Genomic DNA, 24,899 nt, shown 5'->3' with positions numbered 1-24,899 from the left:
CAGAGTCGTTGTGCTGTTTGTTTGTTTTTATTTACAGCAGCATCCTCCATGCAAAACGAGGGAACATGAACCCGCAGCATCAGCACCGACACCAAAAGGTTCTGGATCACAGTTCACTTCACGATCATGTCATAGAAGAGTGACGTCATCGCCGCCATAGAAATGTGGCGCGTTGGTTCTATAAATGTACATAAACGACGAGGCAGAGGTAGACGACTATAAAAATAGAGATGTGTTACCAACAAATAGACTTCAGATACAAAGAGGTTCGAGTCCACAACGACATTCTGACGTCAAACATTCAGCTTCTGCACGGCCTCATGCAGGAAGTCCAAGGTTTTGTCCCGCCCCCCCATCCACAGGGACGGCCCGGGGTTGACCTGCTGGTCCGGGATCAGGTCCACATCCACTCGGTGGAGTGTAGTCCCAGCATGCACCGTGAGATGGGCCGTCACACCTTCTAAACACCCGCCCATCCTCCCCGGGGGCAGCTAAAGTCAGTGTGACGTCACATGGAAACATCTCTGACGCATCGTCGAAGGTTTCAATCCGGAATTGTAGACTGCAGCCAATCAGAACCGAGGAGCCGCTCAGACGCCGGGCGCGTTCAGGGCCAGCGAGTAGGCGGCCATCATCTGCGCGCGCAGCTGCTGCTTGACGTGCACGCGCCCGTGCCTCTTCCTCTCGTCGCTGCGCGCGAAGCGCTTGCCACAAACCTCGCAGGAGAAGGGTTTCTCCCCCGTGTGCGTGCGCGTGTGCGTGGTCAGGTGATCGCTGCGGCTGAAGCTGCGCGCGCAGATGGTGCACTGGAAGGGCTTTTGTCCCGTGTGGATGCGCACGTGCCTGTTGAGCTCGTCGGAGCGCGAGAAGCGGCGCTCGCACCCTGCCACCGAGCACGGGAACGGTTTCACTTTCAGTCCGTTCTTGGCGGGAGCTCTCCTGCCCCCGCGTGGCGGCTTGGGGCCTCCCGCTGCGTGCACGCCGCCGATATTGACTATCGGGAACGCGCCCTGCAGGAGGGAGGAAAGAAGTTGAGCATCCAGGGTGGAGGGGAGAGGGGAGGGGGAGAAGTGGAGGTCGCCCCCGCTCTGCACGAGCTCCGTCTTGATGACGTAGCTACCGGAATCTCTCCCGGTAACCGGGGCCAAGCTCTTCAGCCAGTCCTCCAGCCCCAGCGGCTCCTGCTTCACCTCGGCGCCGGGCTTCGGCTCGCCCTGGGCGGCCTCGGAGCTCAGCAGCGAGTCGAGGAAAGCGGCCACGTCCACCTGTTGCTCCACAGCCGACAGCGGCAGCAGAGAGTCCGGGTACGGGGCTTCATTCCCGGTCACCGCGGAATGCGCACACCCGCTGTCGCAGCTGGAGCCCACGAACTCGCTCTTGACCACCACGGCGGGGGTGAGCGCAGCGGGGGGGCTCGCCTCAGGTGGAGCACAGATCCCCGGGGAGGAAAACGCGGTCGCCTGGGAGGACTCGAATTCCATCTCGGTGCAGATCCCCACGATCTCCGTGATCATGTTGAGGATCGCGTCCGCGGTGCTGCTCAGCCCCGCCGCCGCATGCGGCGCCGCCTTTGACGCCGCATGCGGCAGCGCTTCCGGCTCGGAGCAGAAGCTGAGGGACGGAGAGAGCGCGTCCGACGAGCAGTCGCTGAAGTCGGAGAAGAAATCCGAGTCTGAGGCGTCGGTTCCCGGGGAGAAGACTGAGGGGAGAGAAGGGGGGGGGGGTGTAAGTCTCATTGCATAATGTGTCATCAAACAGCTGTAAACATCTGCATCAGTAACCACCTGTGGCTGCTCTAATAACGCATAACGCAGGTGTGAAGTGGCCGTGCATCACGTGCACAGTACATCAAGAAGGAGCACATTGATGGACACGCACCTTGGCAGAAAGGTGAGCCCACGTCGGACTCGGCTCCATCGCTGGGGCTGGAGCCCACGCTGTCCACCCACGCGCTGCACGCGTCCTCAAACTCCGACATGAAGCTGTCCTCACGCTCCAGAAGCATGGCGTGCAAAGACAGAGGGGACCAAAGAGGCTGATTGGGGACTCCCGCTGTGAGTCCGTGGCGTCCCGGTGTGGTCCCGTTAGTCCGCTAGTGGAGACGATGCTTCCCTCTCCTCGCAGCGCGCTTTTATACCCTCCGTCTCCATGGTAACTCCGGCCTGCCGCTTATTGGTCGGCGTGCGGCGGGAAGGATTCCCCTCTCGCCGAACGCCTCGTAGCTGCCCAAACATGGGCTCGCATCCGGCCGTGACGGCAGGTGTCCCCCTCACCATAAAAGGACAGGAGGGACGGGGAGGGAAGAGGGGTTTCCCGCCACTGCAGCACGGAGAGATTATGCAACCGGTTCACAGGAGCTGCAGAGGAGGAGGAGATGTTGTTGTTGTTCACCATCCATACCATAATGACCGGCCTTACCACGTTTCAGAACCAGAGGCCAGGAAGTGAGCGTTGCCGTGGTGACTTCTCTAGTTTCTCAATTGTGAAGCCTCCAGTTTGACGTTTTGGACGTCGCCATTTTGTTTTCTTTGCAACCAGTTAGCAGGAAGTGACCATATTTGGACTGAGGAGGAGGGACAAAGACAACCTGTATACTGGTAGAGAACCCTGTCAATCATAGTGCCAGAAAACAGCACGTGACGACCAAAAACAAGATGGCGGGGAGCGGATTCCACAAACCAGCCGCCGACGTCATCGACGTGTTCTGGTGGTTCCACTTGAGATCTTTGGTAACTTCAACAATAAGACATCTCGAGTAGTATAAACCTTCATCGTAGTGGAGGCAACGTAAAAGAACCAGTGAAACCAAAACACTTACATAGTGTATTTATTATTTTTATCCTATACAGTATTTAACAGTCAGCCCTAATATAATAAACAGGTTTATGGCGCACTAATAAAGAACATATTTATGAACATTTCCACACTGGCCCTTGAAATGGCATCATTTCAAGTCATCATTTTCCACAATGAAGGAGAAATAAAAGACAAGCCGTCACAAACAGATCAAATGAATCAACAGATCACAGATCAATAATAATAATAATAAAATCAGCTGATGATTCGAATTTGACTCACAAATGTCATCGTGTTATTTATAGAAGGACAGACGGGTGCTGCCTGTCTCACTGACCGTCTGTCCCATCGCACATCATCAACACGCATGTGACATTCCTGCACGTGCTCATCGCCCCCCCCACACACACACACACACACACTCTCTGGGATGCTGTCGCCATGGAAACGGAAAAATATTCATGGCAGACGTTATGTAAAGAAGGAGTGAGAAGATAGAAGCTTCTTCTTTCTCGACTGAGGGCCTTTTTATACACAAATACACACTTCATGTACCAAATGTACTTTTCATTTTAACTTTTGAACTTGTATAGCATGTACCTGCAAAGGATTGTGGGTCAGAATGATAATAATAATAATTCTTTGAGTAGCATGTATGAAAACCAGTTTGGTTTTCCCGACAAAGTAAAGCAATAAAAAGTGAAAGAATGAGGAAAAAAACATAAACCCTAAAAAAACAATAGATAAATTCTTATGCTTTATGAGATTAAATTACACTTCATTGTTTCTTGTTCTTCTTTTTTTCCTTATGGTTGAAATGCTCTTATTGTAAATTGCTTTGGATAAAAGCCTCAGCTAAATGACATGTGATGTAATGAAATTAGTAAAAAAGGAAATTAGTAAAATGAAATATTTAGTAACATAAGATGAAAAGTAAATGGAAAAAGATGTATAAAATAAACAATTCGATGAACTCTTCATGTTTGTAACCTCCAGTCAAACTAAAAGAACCATGTGACCAATCAGAGGAACCACTGATGGACAAAGACGAGGCCGAAGACAGAAAACAGGAAAAGGAGGAAGAAGAAACCAGTCTCTACACATCAACAGGGGATGATGGAGGAGCAACTGTTGCCATGGCGCTGGGCCACCTTCTGCTGCCCCCCTCCCCCGCCTGATACAAATAATAACACACACACACACACACACACACTCTGGGTGGCGCTGCCTCAGCGTGGCCTTCAGTCTCTGATTGTCTCTCTGCTCCGTTGGTGAAGTTAAAGGAGAAGTTCAGTCTCTCATTGAACCAATCACAGTCCTCTGTTCTTCATCCTGCACTACGTTACCCACAATGCAGCAGACAGGGCTTTAGAGCTCCGCTTCATCAATGAGCAAAACATCATTAAGAAAGTGATACATTCACACAAGTATTAGACTGAAGTACAGCCTTCACAACACCTTTATTGAAAGTACTTTGTACTACAGCATCTTGAAGTTTACTGTGAACTCTGGTGTAAACATTCTGTTCTTCTCCTCAGCCTCCTTCTTCTCCTTCTTCTTCTTCTTCCCCTTCTCCTTCTCCTCCTTCTCCTCCACCCATTAATCATCTCCGGACCCTTAGTATTAACCAGGTGACCCTTCAGAGGGACCCGACCCTCATGTTTGGACCCTCTTTAAAGTGTGCACATGTTGACGTTGTCTCTGTTCTGACATGCAGCCTGATAACATCAAGGTTGGTTGGCCAGGATAAACACACACACACACACACACACACACACACACACTCGTGACCTCTGACCTCTCGAAGGTCTCCCCTTGTGAGATAAAGCTCAAAACCAGGACTCCTCAGCCTTCCTCCTCATTCTCCTCCGGTTCCTCGCAGCCATGTTGACTCATCTTGTCTCCTCTCTCGCTCCCTTTGTCTCCCCTTTCTCCCTCTCTCTCCCCTTCCCTTCCTCCTTCTCTCCCTGCTTCCTCCTCCTCGTCTCCTCCATTGCTGCCGTTGTCTTCTTCCTCCTTGTGGCTCAGGGAATCAGACCTCCGTCCTCCCTCCCCTGCCTGCCGAGGCTGCCTGTCCTAGGAAGCCTCCCCTGGTTGGGGGGGGGGCTGCCCCCCCACCTCCTCTTCACCCAGCTGGGCCACAGGTGAGACCACCTCCTCCAGGACCACATACCTTGTTTGGGAGGACTCATTAATGTTTGTAATGACTCGTTAATGTTTGTGAGGACATGTTAACGTTTCTAAGGAGTCATTCATGTTTGTAAGGAATCATTAATGTTTTTAATGACTCGTTGGAACCACATGTTACTGCAGTGTGAAGATGTCTGTAACTGAAATGTGTTGCAGGTACGGCCCTCTGTTCGCTCTCTACCTCGGCCCTCACTACACCATGGTGGTCAACGACCACCAACACGCCAAAGAGGTCCTGCAGCAGAAAGGGAGAGACTTTGCTGGACGTCCGAGCATGGTGAGACACGAGGACAGAGAGCAGCGTAGAGTACCAATACATGACACTACAAACGTCTACTCTGTGCCCCCCACTGGTCCTCTGCAGGTCACCACTGACCTGCTGACCCGAGGAGGTAAAGACATTGCCTTCTCAGACTACACCCCTCTGTGGAAGCTTCACCGTCGCCTCGTCCACAACTCCTTCACCCTGTTTGGAGAAAGAACCGGCCGGCTGCAGGACATCGGTAACAAACCCTGCTGATTTCATCGTCATCACCGGTGTGAATGTTACTGTCTGAAAGGTCTCGTTAATGTTGAAAGGATTCGTTATGGTCTGAAAGGACTCATTAATGTTACTGTCTGAAAGGTCTCGTTAATGTTGTGCTTTTTGTGTCCCATGCCTCTCCAGTCATGTCCTCGGTGGACAGTCTGTGTGCAGAGCTGTTGTCTGGCGGGGAACAAGGCTTGGACCCGTCGGCCGCAGTGACCCGGGCCGTTACCAACGTGGTGTGCACGCTGGTTTTCAGTGCCACCTATCGCCACGGTGACACCGAGCTGCAGGAAGTGATGCGGTACAACGACGGCATTGTGCAGACGATTGCTGCCGGAGGCCTCGTGGACATCTTCCCCTGGATGAAGGTATGTCCTCGCTCTGTACGTCCCCAACTCATGTCTGTCCTCATTAGGACAGAGGTTGAGACAGTTTGCCTTCGTCCCTCAGGTGTTTCCCAACAGGTGTCTAAGGAGACTGAAGGACTGCATCCTCGTCAGAGACCGGCTGTTGTCACGGAAACTAAAGGAGCACAAGGTAGCTATACACCTGTGAATACATGTCACTGTGAACTTTGCAGGTGATGAAGTCCTTCAATCTGAATGCAGGCCTCACTGAGCGAGGGCGACCCCCGTGACCTCCTGGATGCTTTGCTCAAGGGTCAGACGCCCTCCGGCTCCGAGGACGAGAGCATCACAGACGATCACGTCCTCATGACGGCGGCCGAAGCCTTCGGCGCCGGCGTGGAGACGACATCCACAACGCTGCTGTGGATCCTGGTGTACCTGCTGCACCACCCGGAGGTAGGAATACTACTAGTACTACTACTACCACTACTATTCCTAGTACAACTAAATTCTACAGTTACTAATGCTACTACTGTACTATACTGAGCTGCTGATAATGCAATTACTGCAACAACTATACTACTACTACTACTACTGATACTACCACTAGAACTACTAAATACTACTACTAATGCTACTAAATATACTATATACTAAAAATTCTGTCTTTCTATTCTAACATTTGATTAAAATAGATGTAACAGTGACATTTGTTAAGTCTGATACTTCTACTTTTACTGAAGCAGAGTATTTGCAGAGTGTGGTTACTTCTACTTATGCCACGCCCCCTGCAGGTGCAGCAGCGCGCTCAGGAGGAGCTGGACGAGCAGGTGGGCGGCGAGCGGGCGGTGTCCATGTCGGACCGCAGCCGTCTGCCGTACCTGGACTGTGTCATCAACGAGGGCATGAGGATCCGCCCCGTGAGCCCAGTTCTGATCCCCCACAGCGCCATGACGGACAGCAGGTACGTCCGATGCCGCCAGGTGCGGGAACATGTGGAGTATTTGGTGACCTCTCTCTCTCTCGTAGCATCGGAGGTCACCCTGTCCCCCGGGGGACTCGTGTTCTGGTGAACATGTGGGCGATCCACCACGACCCGCGACACTGGTCCCGACCGGACCTGTTCCACCCAGGTAGAACTCACCTGAACGCCTCATCGCCCTCGTTTTACTGACACACACGAACGCGCTGCCTCACCGGCTTTCCCCTCTCTTTCCAGATCGCTTCCTTGACAACCAGGGCCAAAGGTCCTGTCCTGCCTACTTTCTGCCGTTCGGGGCGGGGCCTCGGGTCTGCGTCGGCGAATCGTTGGCGAGGACGGAGCTCTTCCTCTTCCTGGCGTCTCTGCTGCAGCGCATCAGCATTGCGCTGCCGCCCGGGGCTCCTCCCCCCAACCTGCAGGGGCGGCTGGGCGTGGTCCTGCAGCCGTTGCCCTATAGGGTCGTGGTCACTCCGAGGGCGGGCTGGGAGGGCGGGGCCAAGTGAAATGGGGTGGGCCATGTGGCCTTCTGTGGTTGCAAAACCGAAACTGGTTCTTTACGACTTTTAAACTTTCATTTAAACATAAAAATACTGAGAATCCCAAACTTTTCACTCTAAAAAAAACAATAAACGTATTCTGTATCGTTAAACCAGGAAGTGTCAGCATTTCTTCACGTCTTCGTCAGGAAGTCAAAGTGTTTTTGATTAGAAGTCAGAGTTTAACACGTTGAATGCAACTAGCTAACAGCTAAAGTCAGCAGCTAACAGGAAGTATTTCCACAAATTCACAAAATCTACCAAACAGGTAATGCTAAGCTAGCTCGTGGTAATGCTAGGAGGCAATCACCATTTTAAATCTTCAGAGATATTTAACAGTTTAGTAACAGTGTAGTAAAGTTTAAAGTGAGCTTGCAAAACATTTGATAAATGATGATGTCATTATCAGCAGATAAACACACAATCAGCAGGTAGATTTAACAGTTTTATTCAGTATATCACATTTTTAAAACAGGCTGGTTTAGTTATGTCACACACACACACACACTATTAATTTAGCATTACTAATAATCAGCGTTGTTACTGTTGTGACATGAAGAGATCGTAATGTCTCTTCTGTTTCCTTCGCCTCCCATGCAACCAGGAAGTGGAGCAGGGAAAAGCCGAGGGGGATCAAATTGGTTTAAAAACATTTAAATAGATCTAAACCGTCAGTGGGTTCACACGTCAATCAGGAAGAGTAGTTGTCGCTCGTCTGGAGGCGGAAAACTTGAGTTCTAGACCAGGAACACAACCTTTTGTTGATAACTTTCCTTGTGTCGTCACTCAAAGAATCCTGATCCTCGATAGCCTTTAAAACTGAACCTGACCTCTGACCTGTGAACCCAGTCAAGGTGAGACGAATTGCTGAAAGGTTTCCATTTTAAAAACCAACTTTGATGAACATGAAGATGAAGACGTTTCCAAACATTAGCCGGGCCCGAGCCCCCTGAGCGCTGCAGAGCCGGTGCCGTACCGGTGAAACCCCAGAATCCCCCGAGGAGAACCCACCCTCCAGCTCAACGTTAACAAACCCGGCTAACGCTAAGCAGCAGCGGTTGTCCCTCGGTAACCATGGAGACACATTAACGGCTCAACCTGGAGGAGGGCCACTCGATGGTCTCGCATTAAACTGTTGAACATAAAAACAACAAAGTGCACTTTGTGGGACAGAAACAACAGAGACGTCGGTGAAACCTTTGAGTTTTTGTGTCTTTTATCAGGTCGAAGATATCGTCTCAATCTTTTCCATCAGATTATTCTTTAGAATCCACCAATCTTAACCCTATTCAAACTTAAGGTTTCATCTTCTTTAGTGTTAAAGCTTCAGAGGCCAACGTGTAATCACTAATAGTCTCAGTGTGATGAGGGAGAACATCCTGCAACAACAACACAAAGTTGGATGGAACTAATAGAAAAACGTTTCATATAAAAGCACAACTATGTTTTTGTTAAACCTCACTATTTGTTTGTTTCATTCTTCTTTACAATCATTTCATCATCATCATCATCACGTCGTCAGAGAAAAACAAGCTTTAATTCCTCAAGATGTTTAAAATCAAGCCAGTGAGAAAACCTCGATCAATGCTTTCTGTTTGTGATTAATAATATTGTCCATTACTCATTAGAGAAAACCCTGAAATGTTGTTAAAGGATGAATCCTAAATAAGACGGCATCATTTTAAGGGACTTTTTCCTTCTCGTTCCTACGAGGATAAACAGCCGTGACGTGTTTCCCTCTTTTGTTTGGCGCCTTGTCTTCGCTATAAAAGCGTCCATTGTTTGTTCTCTTTTATACAAAAAGAGCTTTTCTCCTCCACCGTTTCCATCTTGACGTCTCCTCCCTAGCGGGGGACTCGTCCTCCCACGTCTCTTCAGACGGACGTTTTGTCTACGGCGGACACACCGGTACCCGTCAAATGTTATTTAAAGTCCGGTCATGTGATCACTCAGACTGTTGGTGGTGTGAAGGGTTAAAAGAATATTAGAGGGTTAGATCCAATACATTTTAACATTTACTTGCCTTTTAACCAGATTTTTTTAGTTGATGTGAAAAGTTGTTTTTTTTTATCTCTGGTACCGTTTCTAATTCCCGTAGCTTACGTTACTCAAATGCCACGTTAGCTTAGCGGATATGTAGCCGCGCCTGTATCCATTTACAACTGGACGTGGTTTAGTTTGGTTTAGTAGCCAGGTTTGGATCTATTTGATGACTAAAGAATAGCTTTTTTACCTGTAGTCCTGGTTTAAAGGGTGAGGGCATTTGTGTACTTTCAACAGGATTTTGTTGTTTAACACACTTTGACTAATGTTACTGGTGACGGATCAAGAGAGGAGGCTAAAGACCGCTAGCTCCTAAATATGGAGGGAGAAGAGATATTTGTATTCTACAAAGTTTGGAGTTGACAAATTGGAGGCTGATAAGAGGCCCTGGGTTTAATTTCTGATTGGGGTCGACCTTTTAAACCACCGGATCGCACATTTCCCTTTGGTTTAGTGCAGCATTTCCACATTTATCCCTCTGTGCATACACTTCTGGACCACGTCTAAACCGCCACGTTATCGAGCTAACGCTTCCTGCAAAATCAAGCTAACACTTCCTGTAAAATGAAGCGAATGCTTCCCATACAATCTCTTGCTCACACCGACAGATGGATGCTAACTGCAGTAACTTTTGTTAATGTGACACAACCGCTCAACCAGAATCCCCCCAAAAAGAGCATCGGCTTGACCTCTTCACTGTCATCGAGATGACGATTGGTTTAATCGTCCTGCTTCAGGTTGATCACACGGTTTCCACGACGACAACAATGACTTTGCCACCATCCTCGGGCGTGACCGTGGAGGCGGAGCCACGAGGTCTGAGGCCCTCCCCCACGGCCGTGTAACCTCTGGCGGTGCAGTCCGCACTGTCGTGGAGTTCAGTGTCTCCGCCTCCTTTCTTATCCCTCTCCATTTCCTCTTCCCCTTCCTCCTCCTCCTCCTCCTCCTCCTCCTCCTCCACCCGACACCGGCACACCTCGATGCCCGAGTCGCCGGTGAGTCTGCGATGTCGGTACTGGCTCTCGTCGGCTCCAATGTCTTCCTCTTCCTCCTCCTCGTCTTCCTCCCGCTCCTCCTCCCCGACCCCCCAGCTGGGAGGTCCCGGCTCAAAGATGTCCACGCAAGGGGAAAAGAGGGTCTGCTTCGGTGGGGACTGGGTGGCCCGAGGCGACGGGGAGAGGGAGGAGGCGTGGCCGCAGGGAGCCCCGCCTTTGTTGGACTGGTGTAGGGCGGCGAGGGGATCGAGGAGGAGAGCCGGGGCCGGGAGGGAAGGAGGCGAGGAAAGGTCGAGGCCGGAGGAGGACTTGATGTCCGGGCAGGAGGGCGAAGGTGATGTGAAAGTGAGCGCTGGACCTGATCCAGAACCAGAACTCCATCCTGCTTCATTGGACGCTGATGCATTGACAAGGTCCGGTGATAGAGCCGGGACCTCAGGATGACCCAAATCTGGACCAGATACAAAAAGGGCAACAGAACCCGGGAGTAAGGGTGAGCCTGGCATCGGGCCGGGAGGAACCAGACCTTCATCTGAACGGCTCAAATGGGCAGGTTTTGGAGTCGGGCTCCTTTCACAGTGTGATACGATGGTAATTGTAGGGTGTTGGTTTGGCACCAGGGTAAGGTCTGTAAGTATTGGGTCCATTACAGATATCAGGTGTTTGGGTACTGGTTCTGGAACTTGTTTAAGGTTTGAAGGTACTGGTTTTGGAGATGGCGTTGGATTCAGAGGGCCTGGAGTTGGCACCGGACTAGGAGCTTGGTCCGGGGTTGAGACGCTATCAGGGTCTGTCACCAAGGCCCTGCTAGCGTCTGGGCTCGGTACGGAGTTTGGACCACGAGGATCATTGGTCGTGCCGGATGTGCCAGGGGCCCGATCCAGAGCCTCGGCGCCCACGGCCTGAATGGAGGGGAGCAGTGAGGCAACGACACCTGGACTGGGAAACAGGACCGGGCTACACAACGTCCGCTTGGACCGTTGCTTCATTGGAGCTGTAGCCACAGGAACAGACTCCTGTGGGTCAGGGGAGGTCACCCCCATGACCACCCCCTCCACGACCCCCTCCACGACCACCTCTGCGACCGCCGAGTCCTCGGCTTCGGGGCCCCGAGCGTTGTCCGTCCCCTCGGAAGCCGCCAGGCAGGTCGCAGCGGCTGTGATGGTCTCCATAGCAACGTCAAAAGCCAGGGGCGCGGCCTCGCCGGGCGTGGTGGCGTGGCTGGTATCGGTCTCGTAGGTGACGGGGGGCGATAGCGAGGAGCTGCACGGGGAGGAGGGGCAGCAGGAGTCACAGGAACAGCTGGAACTACAGGAAGAGACTCATTATTATTCATCTACGGTAACCACGGAGACAGCACAGAACTCGTAGCACTAGTACTTCAGCTACTTCAGAAAAGTACACCACTAGTCAAACTTATGGTATTAGTATTGATAGATGTAGTATCTATAGTATAGACATATAGACCATATCCATGGTCGAAATAAAGTAGTACTAGTAGTAGCCATAGTATCAGTGCCAGTACCTCTTACTAGTAGTATCTTTCTGTACAGTAGTGTACACTGGTGTCTCAAAGGGGTCTTCGTTTTTAAAGCAGTACTACTTGTACACAGGATTCCCAATGACGCCATCAGGACCTCCTTTCTTCCCCAGAAGTTCAACCAGCCGGTGCATTCCCATTGCCACCAGTGCTCCCAGTACCTGTTGTCTGAGCTGAGGGACGAGGGCCCGTCGCTGAGCGGCCGGTGCAGCAGCGGGTCGTGGCGCGTCAGCAGGTGGGGGTCGGCGGCGCGGGGGGGCTGCGGGTAGCGCGGCGCGGTGAACACAGAGCTGTAGGGCGGGGGAGGGGTGGAGGGCTGAGCCGCCACCTCCTCGTAGGACGGCAGCTTCAGGGACGCCAGGAAACCTGAACGCGGGGGAGAATAGTTAGATGCTCATCTCGCCTGCGGCCTTTGAACACATCACGGGTGACAAACGCGGCAGAGACAGACAGACAGACACAAAGACACGGATGGACAAGGGACAGGGTGTCTCACTGAGGTCCAGCATGGAGGACGGGTAGGAGCTGGCTCCGTGGTAGGCCAGCAGGCTGATCTCTCGCTGCCTCTGCTGCTGCTGGACCCTCAGCTTGGCTCGCCGGTGTCGGTACGCACAGCAGCAGCTGAAGAGGATGAGAACGGTCCACAGCAGCCAGAACCCTGAACACAACGCAAAGCCATTACCCAGAGTCCATGGCGGCGCGTGTGTAGACAGTTGTGTGTAATCACAAACAACAAGCATGTGAGGTATTTATGCATCATGACTAGGGTTGGGTATCGAGAATCGATTGGAATCGGAACTAGCTTTGCGATTTACCCGGTATCGTTCAAAAGTTTAAAGTTCGATTCCTAGTTTCGATTCTCAGTCCGCCGGCGCGACCGGAAATAGAAACCGCTGAACACAAACGAAGAAGCGTCCACCGGAAGTGTTAGCATAACAGCGCGATCGAACATGTATAGCGTGCGTCGGCGGTCCAAAGCGTGGTTACACTTTTCGAAACAAACAAATTCTGCAAAAAACTCCAGGTTGTTGTGAAGTTGCGACGAATCAGACGAGTGTGCGCGCGGGTGCCGGGTGGCCCGAGCGGAGCGGTCCTCTGTTAAAATGAGCAGTGAGGCTGGCGCTGCAAAGAAAAAAAAGATTGTGCTAGCACTCCTCCCCCCCGACCGCTAGCACCCCCCCGTCAGCGAAAGTGTCCCTGGTTTGAGGTTGGGAGAGTTGGCCCCCCCTGTGTGCCCCGTCTGTGACGCGCTGCACCGACCGTCCTCCGCTGCCTCCTCCTCTGGCTCCAAGGGCCCATCAGTGGGAGCAAGGTAACGTTTAAGTACCTGCAGTATCATCATGTGGAAATGTGTTTTTGTGAGGTTTCAAAAATAACGCTCTCTTGAGGAAAGTGTAGCCCTGTTAAAATATATTCATAATTTATGTTTATACAATATTCAAGTTCATAGTTTGATATTTATATTGTAGTTGAAAACTGCCCTGTTAGAAATTCATAGTAAAGTTAATAAAAAGTTCATAGAATTAACATTGATGGAGACTATTTCCTTCAGAAAGACCCTTGGTTAGCTAGCTTATTTAAAATATCTTAAACTTAAACTTTTTTGACCCTGCCTCTTAAAAGAATCGGCATCGAGAATCGCTGGGAACCGGAATCGAAACAAGGAATCGGAATCAGAATAGGAATCGTTCAAATTCAAACGATACCCAACCCTAATCATGACGTCATTATGAGTGTCGATGGGCGGCGAATCACAGAGAAATGTTTTATTTAAGGTTAACCCTGTTGCAGCAGTCGTGTGGCTCACTAGATACAGAAAATACTCTTGGACGATGAGGCATTTAGTTTCCTGGACATCTGGGAGCTTTTGCAAGACAAAACGGAGAAATATTCAGCATCTTAAACCTATAATGAAGAATGCCGAAATAACAAAGCCAGAACTTTTAACTCCTGCTTTGTCGTGTCCGTCCTCGAAAACGACCAGCAGACAGCTTTTAGGGTGCTTGTTATCTGACTGAGTTAGCTCTGTGCTAAGCTTGGCTAGCATTGTAGCTGCTCCGCCAACACTCAGCATGACGTCACCCAGGAACCAGTCGAGTTCAGCATGCGTTTAAGCAGTTAACGTATTTACAGAGGGTCACTTACACCAGAGTTCGTAGTAGTAGGTGCAGCAGCCGGTCTCTCCGCAGCAGTGACCCGTCTCGCATAGGTAGCCTCCGTTAGCGTTGGCCCCGGGGCAGTACCGCGGTCTCCCCAGCAGGGGCAGGCTGCCACCGGAGTGGTACTCCATCGCACCCCTGTTCTGCCAGAGCCTAGCGCTGCGCCACTGCCGACCGCTAACTAGCTACTAGCTAGCAAAACACGAAGAAATAAAAAAATAAAAATGGAACGCGGGGCGACTACATTGTCTTTTTTATCTTTGTTTACTGTATGACAGAATTATATTTGTCCACAGTGTGCAGTGGGTCAGTTTGCTGTCCTAGTCGACAGCTGCAAACCACATGTAGCTTGAAGATGAAGCTAAGCTACGTGTTGTTTAAGCTGAAATCCTCCTTTTTGTTTGTCTTGCGGCCAAGAGAATTTCCCATTGAAGTAGCAGCTAAAGCGCTTGTTTAAGTGTTGTTTTCTGACAACAAGCTAACAGTACTGACTACTACAGCTAACCAACAAATACTGCGAGTAGTGCAGCTGCAGTTGTGCGGCTGTAGTTGTGCGGCTGTAGTTGTGCAGCTGTAGTTGTGCGGCTGTAGTTGTGCGGCTGTAGTTGTGCGGCGGAGCGAGTCAGGATGGCGGCCAATTGGAGGTCCTGAAGCAGAGAGAGAGAGACAATAGTTTATTGATGAACAGGACGTCACAGACTTCTACGGTCTGATTGATATTCATCAGTGAAGCAGCTCAAACCAGAGCCCACACAATGCTGCCTCTTCATCCACACACACACACACACACACACACATATTGGCCCTCCTGTTCTTCTGGGGACCGTTCACGCATTGAGGCCCCTCGCTCTATAGAACCGGGTCACATCCCTCCTGTTTACTTAATCAAGAGCAGGTGTAGTATTGATATGTATCTGTTGTATCTCAGTATAATAGTGATATGCATCTGTTATAGCAGTATATTAGTGATATTTATCCATTACATCTAAGTATAATACTGATATTTAAGTGATGTCTTATCAGTATAATAGTGATATTTATGATAAACCTGTATAAGAGTCGTATTTCTCAAAAGCTGCTGAACTGATTTCCAAACATATCAAATATTTTTTACAACTTTAAACACTAGAGAATTTAACAATAAATTTATTTTATTTTAATTATAGTAATTTAATATAAACTATACTGCCCCTTAGAATAATCTTTAGCAAAACCGGAATTAAAAATAAAATTTAAAGGGAAAAAAAGGAAAAACATGTGTGACCCCCCCCCCCCCGCCCCCCCCCCCCCCCGACCCCCCCGCCCCCATGCACAGACGTACATGCACGCGCACACACGCTCGCACACACAGACAGAAAATCGTACACACGCGCACACGATAATAAAATAATAATAAATACACGTAGAGGCTACAAGTGTTAAAATCACAATAACATCCTGCTTCCGGTCCGTGTACGCTGAGCGCGGTACTGTGTATTATATATATAGATATAATTACATGAGTATTTCTTTATATATATATATATATATATATATATATATATAAGTACTGTGTGTGTCTCTGCAGACCCCCCCCCCTCCCTTACCGCTCCATCTCCCCGTGTCCTCGTCGCGCCGCTCCGCGGGCCTCGGGCTGTCGGGGGTCGGCGTGGCCGCAGGTCGCGTGTCGGTGTGTCGCTGCTCGGTGACACCGGGGCCTCGTCCGGTGTGTCTCTCTCTCGCTGCTCTCCGGTTCCCCGCCTCCTCGCTCTCCCTCCTCGGTGCGACCCTCCACCAGCCCGCCGCCATCAGCGCCAGCGGCACGTCAAGCGCGCCAGCTTCCGACCCGCCGCGCCGGGGTCCTTTCACAATAAAAGCCGCGGGGTGGTGTATATTTAGACCGCGTAAACACGTATATCTGGTTACTGGACATTCACACACGGAGGAATGTTCTGATCCAGGATCAGTGTACACATCAGAGATCACATGTGTTAAATGTGTGCTTCCCCCATACCGAACATTTAAACTTATATTTTGTATTGTACTTACTGGTACTGAAATGTATAAACCTGTAGCACTTGTTCATTCTTTGTATTTTAACAGTGAGGTAAATGTACGTTTACAGTAGAGGAGTACTTATTCGGTACTTGTATTATAACTTAGTATTTGTACCCTGTGGTATTTGTACTCTCATAGATTATTAGTACAGTGTGGTATTAATACCTTTACTGTTACAGAGCTTGGCTGTATCAGTTGTTATATAGGTTTCTATAAATATCAGCTAATGATATCAAGGTATTTATACATTTACTGTAAAAGAAAATTTGTACTTTCTGGCATTTCAATTCCTGCGTGATATGAGTACTTTTACAATAAAGAGTATTTCTCCGGCTTTGCATCAGTAATTTTACTGTAACAGGTTATTTGTACGGTGTTGTATGTACTTTTACTACAGTGAAATATCTGAAAACTGCCTCTGTCGTTATATTTTCATTCAAACCTTTATTCTGTAAAGGAGAACTGTATTCAAACCGGAAGTTCCATGTGTTTGAGTGACGTCTATTTGACAGTTCCGCCATTACGACAAACCATCCGGGATCAGCTCTGACTCTCAAACTAAAGTCCTGATTCACATGTGGATCCTCGTTCTATTGGGACCACGTACTACTGAATACACACATTCTGTGTACATTCATAGAAGAACCCAACGTTCGTGTTGACGTAGAATTGATCGTAGTATTGATAATGAAAGCAAAGAGGGATTATGGATTCTCATGGCGGACGCACCGGCACCTGATTGGCTGGAGGTGACCGGCTGCGGGCCAATCAGAGCGCTCGCTTTGGGAGCCTGCCTCTCCTAGCAACACGAGGGAACTTTTTCCTCTGCCTGAAGAATAACTGGCTGCTGATCCGAGTTGTTGTTGCTTCTCCAGGGTTGAAGGATGCTTCCTTGGTAGGATCCATCCTACCAAGGAAGCATCCTAAAGAGACCGGGGCCCTTCCTATTATTCAGAGAGACCACATTGCAGAGGTGTGGACTCGAGTCATGTGCCTTGGACTCGAGTCAGACTCGAGTCATGAATTTGATGACTTCAGACTCGACTCGACAAAACGTACAAAGACTTGCAACTCGACTTGGACTTTAACATCGATGACTCGTGACTTCACTTGGACTCGAGCCTTTTGACTCGAGAAGACTTGCTACTTCCCATGAAAACTCGGCCGCGCCGCTCTGTTTATCTGCATCTGTCAAAAAAATGTGCGCCACCTGTATGCAGAGAGCGCTGCCTGCACGACATCCAATCACTGCAGTCCATTTGACCGTATCAACGAGACAGCTCGTTCATGGTTACAAAAATCGGGATTTTTGAACCCGGATTCAGACTCGCCAACATTATGTCAACGTCCGTTTTAAAGTACTATAACACAGTCACAGTCGATCCACCATTACCCTTCTCTTCCCTACGTAGTCTAGGTCTGTGAGGCAGCGCACCATCACCCAGGGTTCCCCGTCCCCACTTTGCTTTAAAGCATGACTTCGGTTTCTTGAGGGAAGGGCTTTTGAAGCAGTGAAAATATTCTTAATATTGCATAAACGGAAATGTATTATCGTATACCTTAGTGTACAATGAATATTAACACAACATTGGTATGAGTAAAGAGTAGTTTCAAATAAAACATGTGGTTATAAGGGATTTTCTGTAATAAGAGGACTTGAAATGACTCGAAACTAAAATGGTGAAACTTTGAACTCGACTTGGGACTTGTTGGCTTTGACTTTTGACTCGACTTGGGACTTGCCTCATCTTTGACTCGACTTGACTCGGGACTCGAGGGCAATGACTTGAGACTTGCTTGTGACTTGCATAACAATGACTTTGTCCCACCTCTGCCACATTGGTCCCACATGCCAACACAGACTTATCGAGTCATCACATCTTTGGCATCGGTTCCAACGCGTCCGCACGCCGTGAACCAGGTGATGTAACCGAGCGCCCTGGCTTCCTGGAGGACGTGAGACCTCATAGAGAAGCAGCTGTTCTTCTTCTTCAACCTCAAACTTTCACCCTAAAGCCTAGTTTATGCTGCTGCGCTTTCAGAGAAACGCAAGGTCGAGTTCACAAGGCTGTGATTGGTCTGCTGACTACATCCTTCCAGGAGTCTCACATTTCCTGTTTCATAGCATAACTCCGCCATTATTAAAACAAAGACTTTTTACCAGATAATCATATTTTCAGATTGTAATATGACCACTGATTGACCCGTTATTGATTATAAGGACGCGCGGATGGGCTCTGATTCATGGAGGCAGATCTCTGCAAACGAGCAGGTCTGCAGGTCTGCAGGTCTGCAGGTCTACAGGTCTACAGGTCTGCAGGTCTACAGGTCTGCAGGTCTGCAGGTCTGCAGGTCTGCAGGTCTGCAGGTCTACAGGTCTGCAGGTCTGCAGGTCTGCAGGTCTGCAGGTCTACAGGTCTGCAGGTCTACAGGTCTACAGGTCTGCAGGTCTGCAGGTCTACAGGTCTGCAGGTCGAGGGGTGAACAAAGCTGTGAAATAAATGTCATCTCCTCAGTGTGTCAATCTTTCTCTTGATTTTTTTTCTATTCTTTATCTGGACACATCTAAAAATAAAGGAATACGAATTAGAATCATTATCAATGAAATAAAAATATGTTGACCATTTGACCTAATCAACATGTTAGCATTGTTAGCATCATTATTATTGTTAGCATGATGAGACTTCCTGTTATCATGGCATCTTAACACGGGTTTAATTCCTATTAAGCCTATCAAAGTAAGTGTGTGTGTGTGTGTGTGTGTGCTGACTCAAGAGGATCTCATGTTGTTAATCCCCCCCCCTCACTTTTCATCATCCACCTTCACTACAATCTCTCTTTCATTCTCACTTTTACATCTCACCACCTTCTGGTCTGCTTCTTTACTGCTGTAAAAGAACACCAACTCAAGGTCACAACCTCTAGGAGTTTTTAGAACCCCCCCCCCCCCTCCCCCGTCTACCCCCCAGGCTGTGCTTTGAAGCTCTGTTTGTGGAAATCTCAAAAAGGCTTATTGGTGGTACGGGGCGAAGGTGATGGAGGCCTTCACCCACAACATGTCCCAGTGAGACAAGTACCAGCCGTCTCTGGGTCACTACAAAGACACACAAAGTGACTACAAAGACACACTTAGTCACTATAAAGACACACAACGTGACTACAGAGACACACTAAGTTACTACAAAGACACACGGTGAGTACAAAGAGACACTATGTGAGTAGAGAGACATAAAGTAGGAGACACGTGCGTATCCCTCGTAGTGGGGGTGATTGGTGGGGGGGGGGTCTGTGGGCTCAGGTGAGACAGGTGGTGTCATCTCCTCTAATCTCTTTATCCTCATCAGGGTGACTCTGCTCCTCCAAACACTCCGTCACGTCTCGCAGGCCTTCGTTTTTTATCCCAGTTCCCCGCCAAACTTTTTGGGATTTATCGGCTTCGGCCTGGTGCGACCGTGCAGGGGACGGGGGGGGGGATACTCCTCCGTTTCCATGACGACAAGCATGACGAGCAGCTGCCGGATCTAGGCCGTAAAACCGAGGGCGACAGATTATCAGGTGGCAGGTGAGCCAGAGATTATCCACCCAAAACGATCATAAACGCTGTGATGCTTTTATTTTGTAGTAATTATTTTCAGTAATAGATGTCATTTAGTTTAGTAGAAGGAGAACAAGACAAAAGATGTTCTGAGCAACGACATGATCATTTATAGTGTGATTAAAACACACTTTACTTTGAATTGATTGTAACAATCACACACCAATTTAAGATGATCAATTCATCAATAAAACTAAAGATTAGATTAGATTAATTCATCAAAAATACAGAAAAAACACTGCACTGCGTGCTTAGTGCTATTTATTTAATGCTTTACCTGGAAACATATATATGTATAAATGTAATGTCGCCAAGCCTATAGGACAACTTTCCATTTCACAATAAAAGCACTCTAACAAGATGAACTTGATCAAAGCTCTTCAGACTTTAGTTACTATTGTAATATTAACCCAATCACTGTTTAAACCTTCGGAATCAATACTCACAGTTCAATAATCAGACTCATTGAACATCGAGATCAACACGACTCCCTCATGTGACCCAGTGGACCTCCGTCGTCTGTTAATCCCTCTCAACAGAAAGTCGGGGAGAGAATACCTCCATGGCCAAAGTGGCTCCGTCAGTACGGACCCCCACCTCCTGGTTGACTCCGCCCACCATTGTACTGCTGGACATGGAGGAGGAGCCGGGCGACAGGTGAGTGATGAGGTTCTGGGGACATCAGGACGGTTCCCTGGAAGGCAAATGTCTCCCAGGAGATGTTCTAAGTGAGCTTGAAATGGTCCATATTTGGCCTCTGTGGATTCTTATCCAGGGTTACTTTGAAGAAGTTTTATGGGTCCTTCAAGACGATATTTAGGAGGTTTGTGCGTACCTTGAGGAGGTTTAGGGGACTAGATAATTCTGGGATTGTAGAGGTCCTCCTTTAAAGTATGTCAGCAGCTTCATGGAAGTAAAATGGATCCTTGAAGATGTTCAAAGGGTCCTGTAACTGGTTTTAGGAGTTCTTAAGGGTCAGGGTTGGTGGTTCCTTGATGAGGTTTCAAGGCTCCTACACTTTTCTAAATTATTGTGTGCTTCGATTAAAACATTTGAGGAAGCTTGAGGGTGAATGGGGCTGTTCTGTTGTCAATCATTCAAGTTCTCGCGGCCCTTGAGAAGTTCGAGCCCTCATTGAGACATTTGCCTACTCAAGCCCTGATTCTCTATTTCAGAACCAACCAAAGATCCAGACCTGGAGATCTGTTTAACGTCAACAACAGTAACAACAACGAGGAAGAGTAAGACACACACGCAACGTTTAACGCACACATGTGACATCCATCGTGTGAATCGGCTCTTCAAGGCGTCTCTTTATATGACAACACATATTAAGTGAACATACAATCAAACATCTGTCGTCCTGCAGGGAGGAGAAGAAGAAAAGAAAGAAAGAAAAGAAGGAGAGAAAAGAGAAGAAGGAGTAAGTATCTGACAGCAGCTCCTCTGATGACCTCCTCTGAGTAGAACCGCTGTGATCTCTCCCCTCAGGAAGGAGAAGCAGGAGAGGAAGGAGAGAAAGGAGAGGAAGGAGAAGAAGAATGAAGAAAAAGCCAAAGAGGAGGCGTGAGTTTTTCTTTCTACGATCCACTGATTCACAGCCTTTTTTCTTTCATCATGGTCACACTTCATTATTGTGTCCAGTCCTCAGGAGATCACAGTGATTGATCCAGCAGGCAACACCTACTACCACTGGCTGGGAGTCATCACCGTCCCCGTCATGTACAACTGGACCCTGATCATAGCCAGGTAACACACCTTTCTCCCCCTGACTAGAGCCGACTTTCAATCACTCATTTAAAGATGTGGTCCAGAGTCAGGTCCCCAAGGCGACCATGTTTGGATCCGGATCTTACTGGGTTTTGGCTGTCTGTGAGTTGCCATGTGGGTTTCTGGTCCTGGTCCCTGAACACAAGTGGATTTAGGTTCTCCATCAGTGTGTCTTAATGTGTGTTAACGTGTGTTTCAGGGCGTGTTTCGAGGAGCTACAGACCGACTATTTGGTGCTGTGGTTCCTTTTGGACTTTGTGTGCGACCTCACTTACATCGCAGACATGATCTTCAGAACGAGGACCGGTCTGAGCCCTCACACACCCACAGATTGTCCTGTGTACTTGACTGACGTTACATCTGAAACGTACCACAGGTGAAGACATGTCTGTGTCTGGTTGCCTAGGTTACCTGGAGCAGGGTCTGCTGGTGAAGGACGAGCAGAAGTTGCGCGATCGCTACGTCCACAGCGTCCAGTTCAAACTGGACCTGGCCTCCATGGTTCCCACTGACGTGCTCTACCTCGCTCTCGGCACCAGATACCCTGAAATCCGCCTCAACAAACTGTTCAGGTTCAACAGGTAAACGCAGACAAGCTTGACACGGAAACTACCCTTAAGAAAAAATACATCCACAGGTACATGAAGTTGTTAGGAATAAATATCTTTTTATTTAGATTGAACTGTATAGTCAGGTGTATTTTGCAGACAGACATCGCTCCAGAGAGGAATTCCACACGCAACAATACCTGAACTACATTTCATCACAATCCATCCCATAGTTGAGATATTTCAGTCTGGACCACACTGCTATACTCCCGCTAATAGCAAGACTAGACAATCCTTTTTAAAATCAAATAAAATTTGTCTCAGGATGCTGGAGTTCTTCCAGAGGACGGAGACCCGGACTAACTACCCCAACGCTCTCCGTATCTCCAACCTTGTTATGTACATCGTCATCATTATCCACTGGAACGCCTGCCTCTACTACTCCTTCTCCAAGGCTATTGGTGGGGTTTCCCGTTTGAATCCCGATTGATGGATCAGGGGTATCCGTCTGAAAGCCTCTGACACCCCGTCTTGTCCCCTCCCTCCAGGTTTTGGTGCTGACAGGTTTGTGTATCCCGACCCGGCAGATCCGGAGTTTGGTCGTCTGGTGAGGAAGTATGCCTACAGTATGTACTGGTCCACTCTGACACTCACCACCATTGGAGAGACTCCGCCCCCCGTGGAGAACTCTGAGTACTTCTTTGTCGTCACTGACTTCCTGGTGAGTGTGGCTTAAGGTGTGTTTCGTCTACCAGGTTTGGTCCCTGTTTAGGGGTCTAGCACATTTGGTGGTCTATCTTGTGTGGGTCCCTCTAAATCAGTAGTCTACTAGTTTGGGTACCCCCAATATCCATAGTGTATCTGGTTTGGGTAACCCCAATTTCAACGGTAAACCGGTTTGGGTACCCACAGTGTCAGTGCAGCACCACGTCTTGTGTCACCATCTCAGGACCTTCTAACTTCCTGTATTGTCTTCATGTCTCCTCTAGGTTGGTGTGTTGATCTTTGCCACCATTGTCGGTAATGTCGGCTCGATGATCACCAACATGAACGCTGCCAGGGCCAACTTCCAGTCTCGCATCGACGCCATCAAACAATACATGACCTTCCGAAAGGTTGGTTAGTCGTTCTATGATATCAGATATCAGTGGCTTTTTCTGGCTTTTTTTGTTTAAATATATATATACCCTAGTAATAACGTACCTTGTTCAGGTTACGAAGGACCTGGAGAAGAGAGTCATCAAGTGGTTTGACTTCCTGTGGACCAATAAGAAAGCAGTAGATGAGAGGGAGGTCTTGAAGTACCTGCCGGACAAACTGAGGGCAGAGATCGCCATCAATGTCCACCTAGACACCCTGAAGAAGGTATGCAAACTGCCCTCCTCGTCACAAACCGGCGGACTTGAAAACACATCGCGTCTCTTGGTTCTCTTCCGTCTTGCAGGTTCGTATCTTTGCGGACTGCGAGGCCGGTCTTTTGGTGGAGCTGGTGCTGAAGCTGCAGCCTCAGGTATACAGTCCCGGGGACTACATATGCAAGAAGGGCGATATTGGCAGAGAGATGTACATCATCAAAGAGGGAAAACTGGCTGTCGTTGCCGATGACGGCATCAAGCAGTTTGTGGTCCTCAGTGACGGGAGCTACTTCGGGGAGATCAGCATCCTGGCCATTAAAGGTATGATTAGATCAGTTTAGGCTTGATCTTCCACACGAACGAGTCTCAGTTTAGTCCTGAACCTTCTGTGTTACACGCTGCGCTTAAATGAGAGCTTTTCTAAGGGCAACCCAGTGAAGATATATGAATTTGTATTCTCAGGCAGTCGGGCAGGAAACCGCAGGACGGCCAACATCCGGAGCATCGGCTACTCCGACCTCTTCTGTCTCTCTAAAGACGACCTGATGGAGGCGCTGACGGAGTACCCCGACGCCAAAGCCCTGCTGGAGGAGAAGGGGCGGCAGATCCTGATGAAGGACGGGCTGCTGGACCTGGAGGTAAACGCTCATCCCTCCCGGCAAAAATCCCACAAAGGGGCTCGAAAAGGGTTTATCGTGTTGTTTTGGCCTGTAGGTGGCGGCGCAGGGCCCTGACCCCAAAGAGATGGAGGAGAAGGTGGAGCGCATGGCAAGCATGCTGGACGCCCTGCAGACGCGTTACGCCCGGCTGCTGGCCGAGCACGAGGCCACACACGGCAAACTCAAGCACCGAGTCACTCGGCTAGAGAAGAAGCTAGCGCCGCCGCAGGGGGAAGCTCCGCCCCCCCCGACACCGGAGACATAGACGAGCAGAGAAGAAGAGGAAGGAGGAGAAGTTAGAAAAACAATCATTTTACGTCACCAAATCAGTTTCAGTCTTAGAGGATTTGATGAAAAATGAATCGTCACAAAGTTAAAGTTCGAACCAAAGAAAAAAGTTAATAAATGTCATTGATGTGTTTCTAGTAAATATTTCACACCTTAGTAACTAGAATGTGTTATATATTTAATATAGCTCCTCTGGGTAGTTTTCTATTGGTCAAAAACATGAATACACGTAATAAACTGCCTCAAAGCTCCGCCTCGTAGATCAGCAGCGTAAGTCATTGACCTCGCTTTGCCAAAACCCGACCTGAAGTAATTGTGGAAGCACTACGCTGAAATAAAGATATTTTATAAGGAATAACACAAACTACCTTTTCATTATAAAAATGATTCACAGTAGTAATAGTAAAATAGGCATTTTCTTAGTATTGTCTATTATAAGCTACTTCACTACATTGATTTGATAACTCTACTGACCTAACAAATTAAATTAAATTAAATACGCCTTATGCTATTAGAATAAAATAAGAAAA

General features: G+C 48.7%; 4 protein-coding genes across 7 annotated transcripts; 2 read left to right on the top strand and 2 right to left on the bottom strand.

The window, feature by feature from the left end:
• Positions 1 to 14: 14 nt before the first annotated feature.
• On the bottom strand, positions 15 to 2,013 carry LOC119222971 (early growth response protein 4-like). Its single transcript, XM_037480004.2, has 2 exons — positions 1,879 to 2,013; positions 15 to 1,699 (listed from the first exon to the last, which is right to left on the bottom strand). Exons 1-2 carry the CDS (start codon positions 2,003 to 2,005, stop codon positions 591 to 593), a joined length of 1,236 nt encoding a protein of 411 aa, XP_037335901.2. The 5' UTR covers positions 2,006 to 2,013; the 3' UTR covers positions 15 to 590.
• Positions 2,014 to 2,594: 581 nt separating this feature from the next.
• Positions 2,595 to 7,440, top strand: LOC119222944 (steroid 17-alpha-hydroxylase/17,20 lyase). 4 transcript variants are annotated; one of them, XM_037479972.2, is made up of 12 exons: positions 2,595 to 2,729; positions 3,793 to 4,427; positions 4,514 to 4,528; positions 4,825 to 4,940; positions 5,143 to 5,263; positions 5,351 to 5,489; positions 5,654 to 5,883; positions 5,966 to 6,052; positions 6,124 to 6,318; positions 6,657 to 6,826; positions 6,892 to 6,995; positions 7,082 to 7,440. In XM_037479972.2, the coding sequence occupies exons 5-12, from the start codon at positions 5,186 to 5,188 to the stop codon at positions 7,345 to 7,347; spliced, it is 1,269 nt and encodes a 422-aa protein (XP_037335869.1). In that variant the 5' UTR covers positions 2,595 to 2,729; positions 3,793 to 4,427; positions 4,514 to 4,528; positions 4,825 to 4,940; positions 5,143 to 5,185; the 3' UTR covers positions 7,348 to 7,440. The 4 variants fall into 4 exon arrangements, with proteins under 4 accessions (XP_037335869.1, XP_062422171.1, XP_037335868.1 ...); XM_062566187.1 differs by having other exon boundaries at positions 3,793 to 4,528; positions 4,833 to 4,940; XM_037479971.2 differs by having other exon boundaries at positions 3,793 to 4,528.
• A 372-nt stretch (positions 7,441 to 7,812) lies between these two features.
• Positions 7,813 to 15,950, bottom strand: LOC119222323 (uncharacterized). The gene is made up of 5 exons (XM_037478878.2): positions 15,704 to 15,950; positions 14,104 to 14,764; positions 12,455 to 12,616; positions 12,120 to 12,324; positions 7,813 to 11,726 (listed from the first exon to the last, which is right to left on the bottom strand). Exons 2-5 carry the CDS (start codon positions 14,246 to 14,248, stop codon positions 10,166 to 10,168), a joined length of 2,073 nt encoding a protein of 690 aa, XP_037334775.2. The 5' UTR covers positions 14,249 to 14,764; positions 15,704 to 15,950; the 3' UTR covers positions 7,813 to 10,165.
• A 3,559-nt stretch (positions 15,951 to 19,509) lies between these two features.
• cnga1b (cyclic nucleotide gated channel subunit alpha 1b) lies at positions 19,510 to 24,687 on the top strand. The gene is made up of 15 exons (XM_037479425.2): positions 19,510 to 19,716; positions 20,289 to 20,406; positions 20,925 to 20,990; positions 21,119 to 21,172; positions 21,241 to 21,315; positions 21,394 to 21,498; positions 21,719 to 21,825; positions 21,926 to 22,100; positions 22,392 to 22,528; positions 22,616 to 22,788; positions 23,057 to 23,182; positions 23,280 to 23,432; positions 23,512 to 23,743; positions 23,885 to 24,060; positions 24,137 to 24,687. The coding sequence occupies exons 2-15, from the start codon at positions 20,312 to 20,314 to the stop codon at positions 24,344 to 24,346; spliced, it is 1,884 nt and encodes a 627-aa protein (XP_037335322.2). The 5' UTR covers positions 19,510 to 19,716; positions 20,289 to 20,311; the 3' UTR covers positions 24,347 to 24,687.
• Positions 24,688 to 24,899: the final 212 nt, after the last annotated feature.

The sequence above is a fragment of the Pungitius pungitius genome, chromosome 1, assembly GCF_949316345.1.
Source record: "Pungitius pungitius chromosome 1, fPunPun2.1, whole genome shotgun sequence".
Classification (NCBI taxonomy): Eukaryota; Metazoa; Chordata; class Actinopteri; order Perciformes; family Gasterosteidae; genus Pungitius; species Pungitius pungitius.
This window is presented reverse-complemented; position numbering and strand designations above follow the sequence as displayed.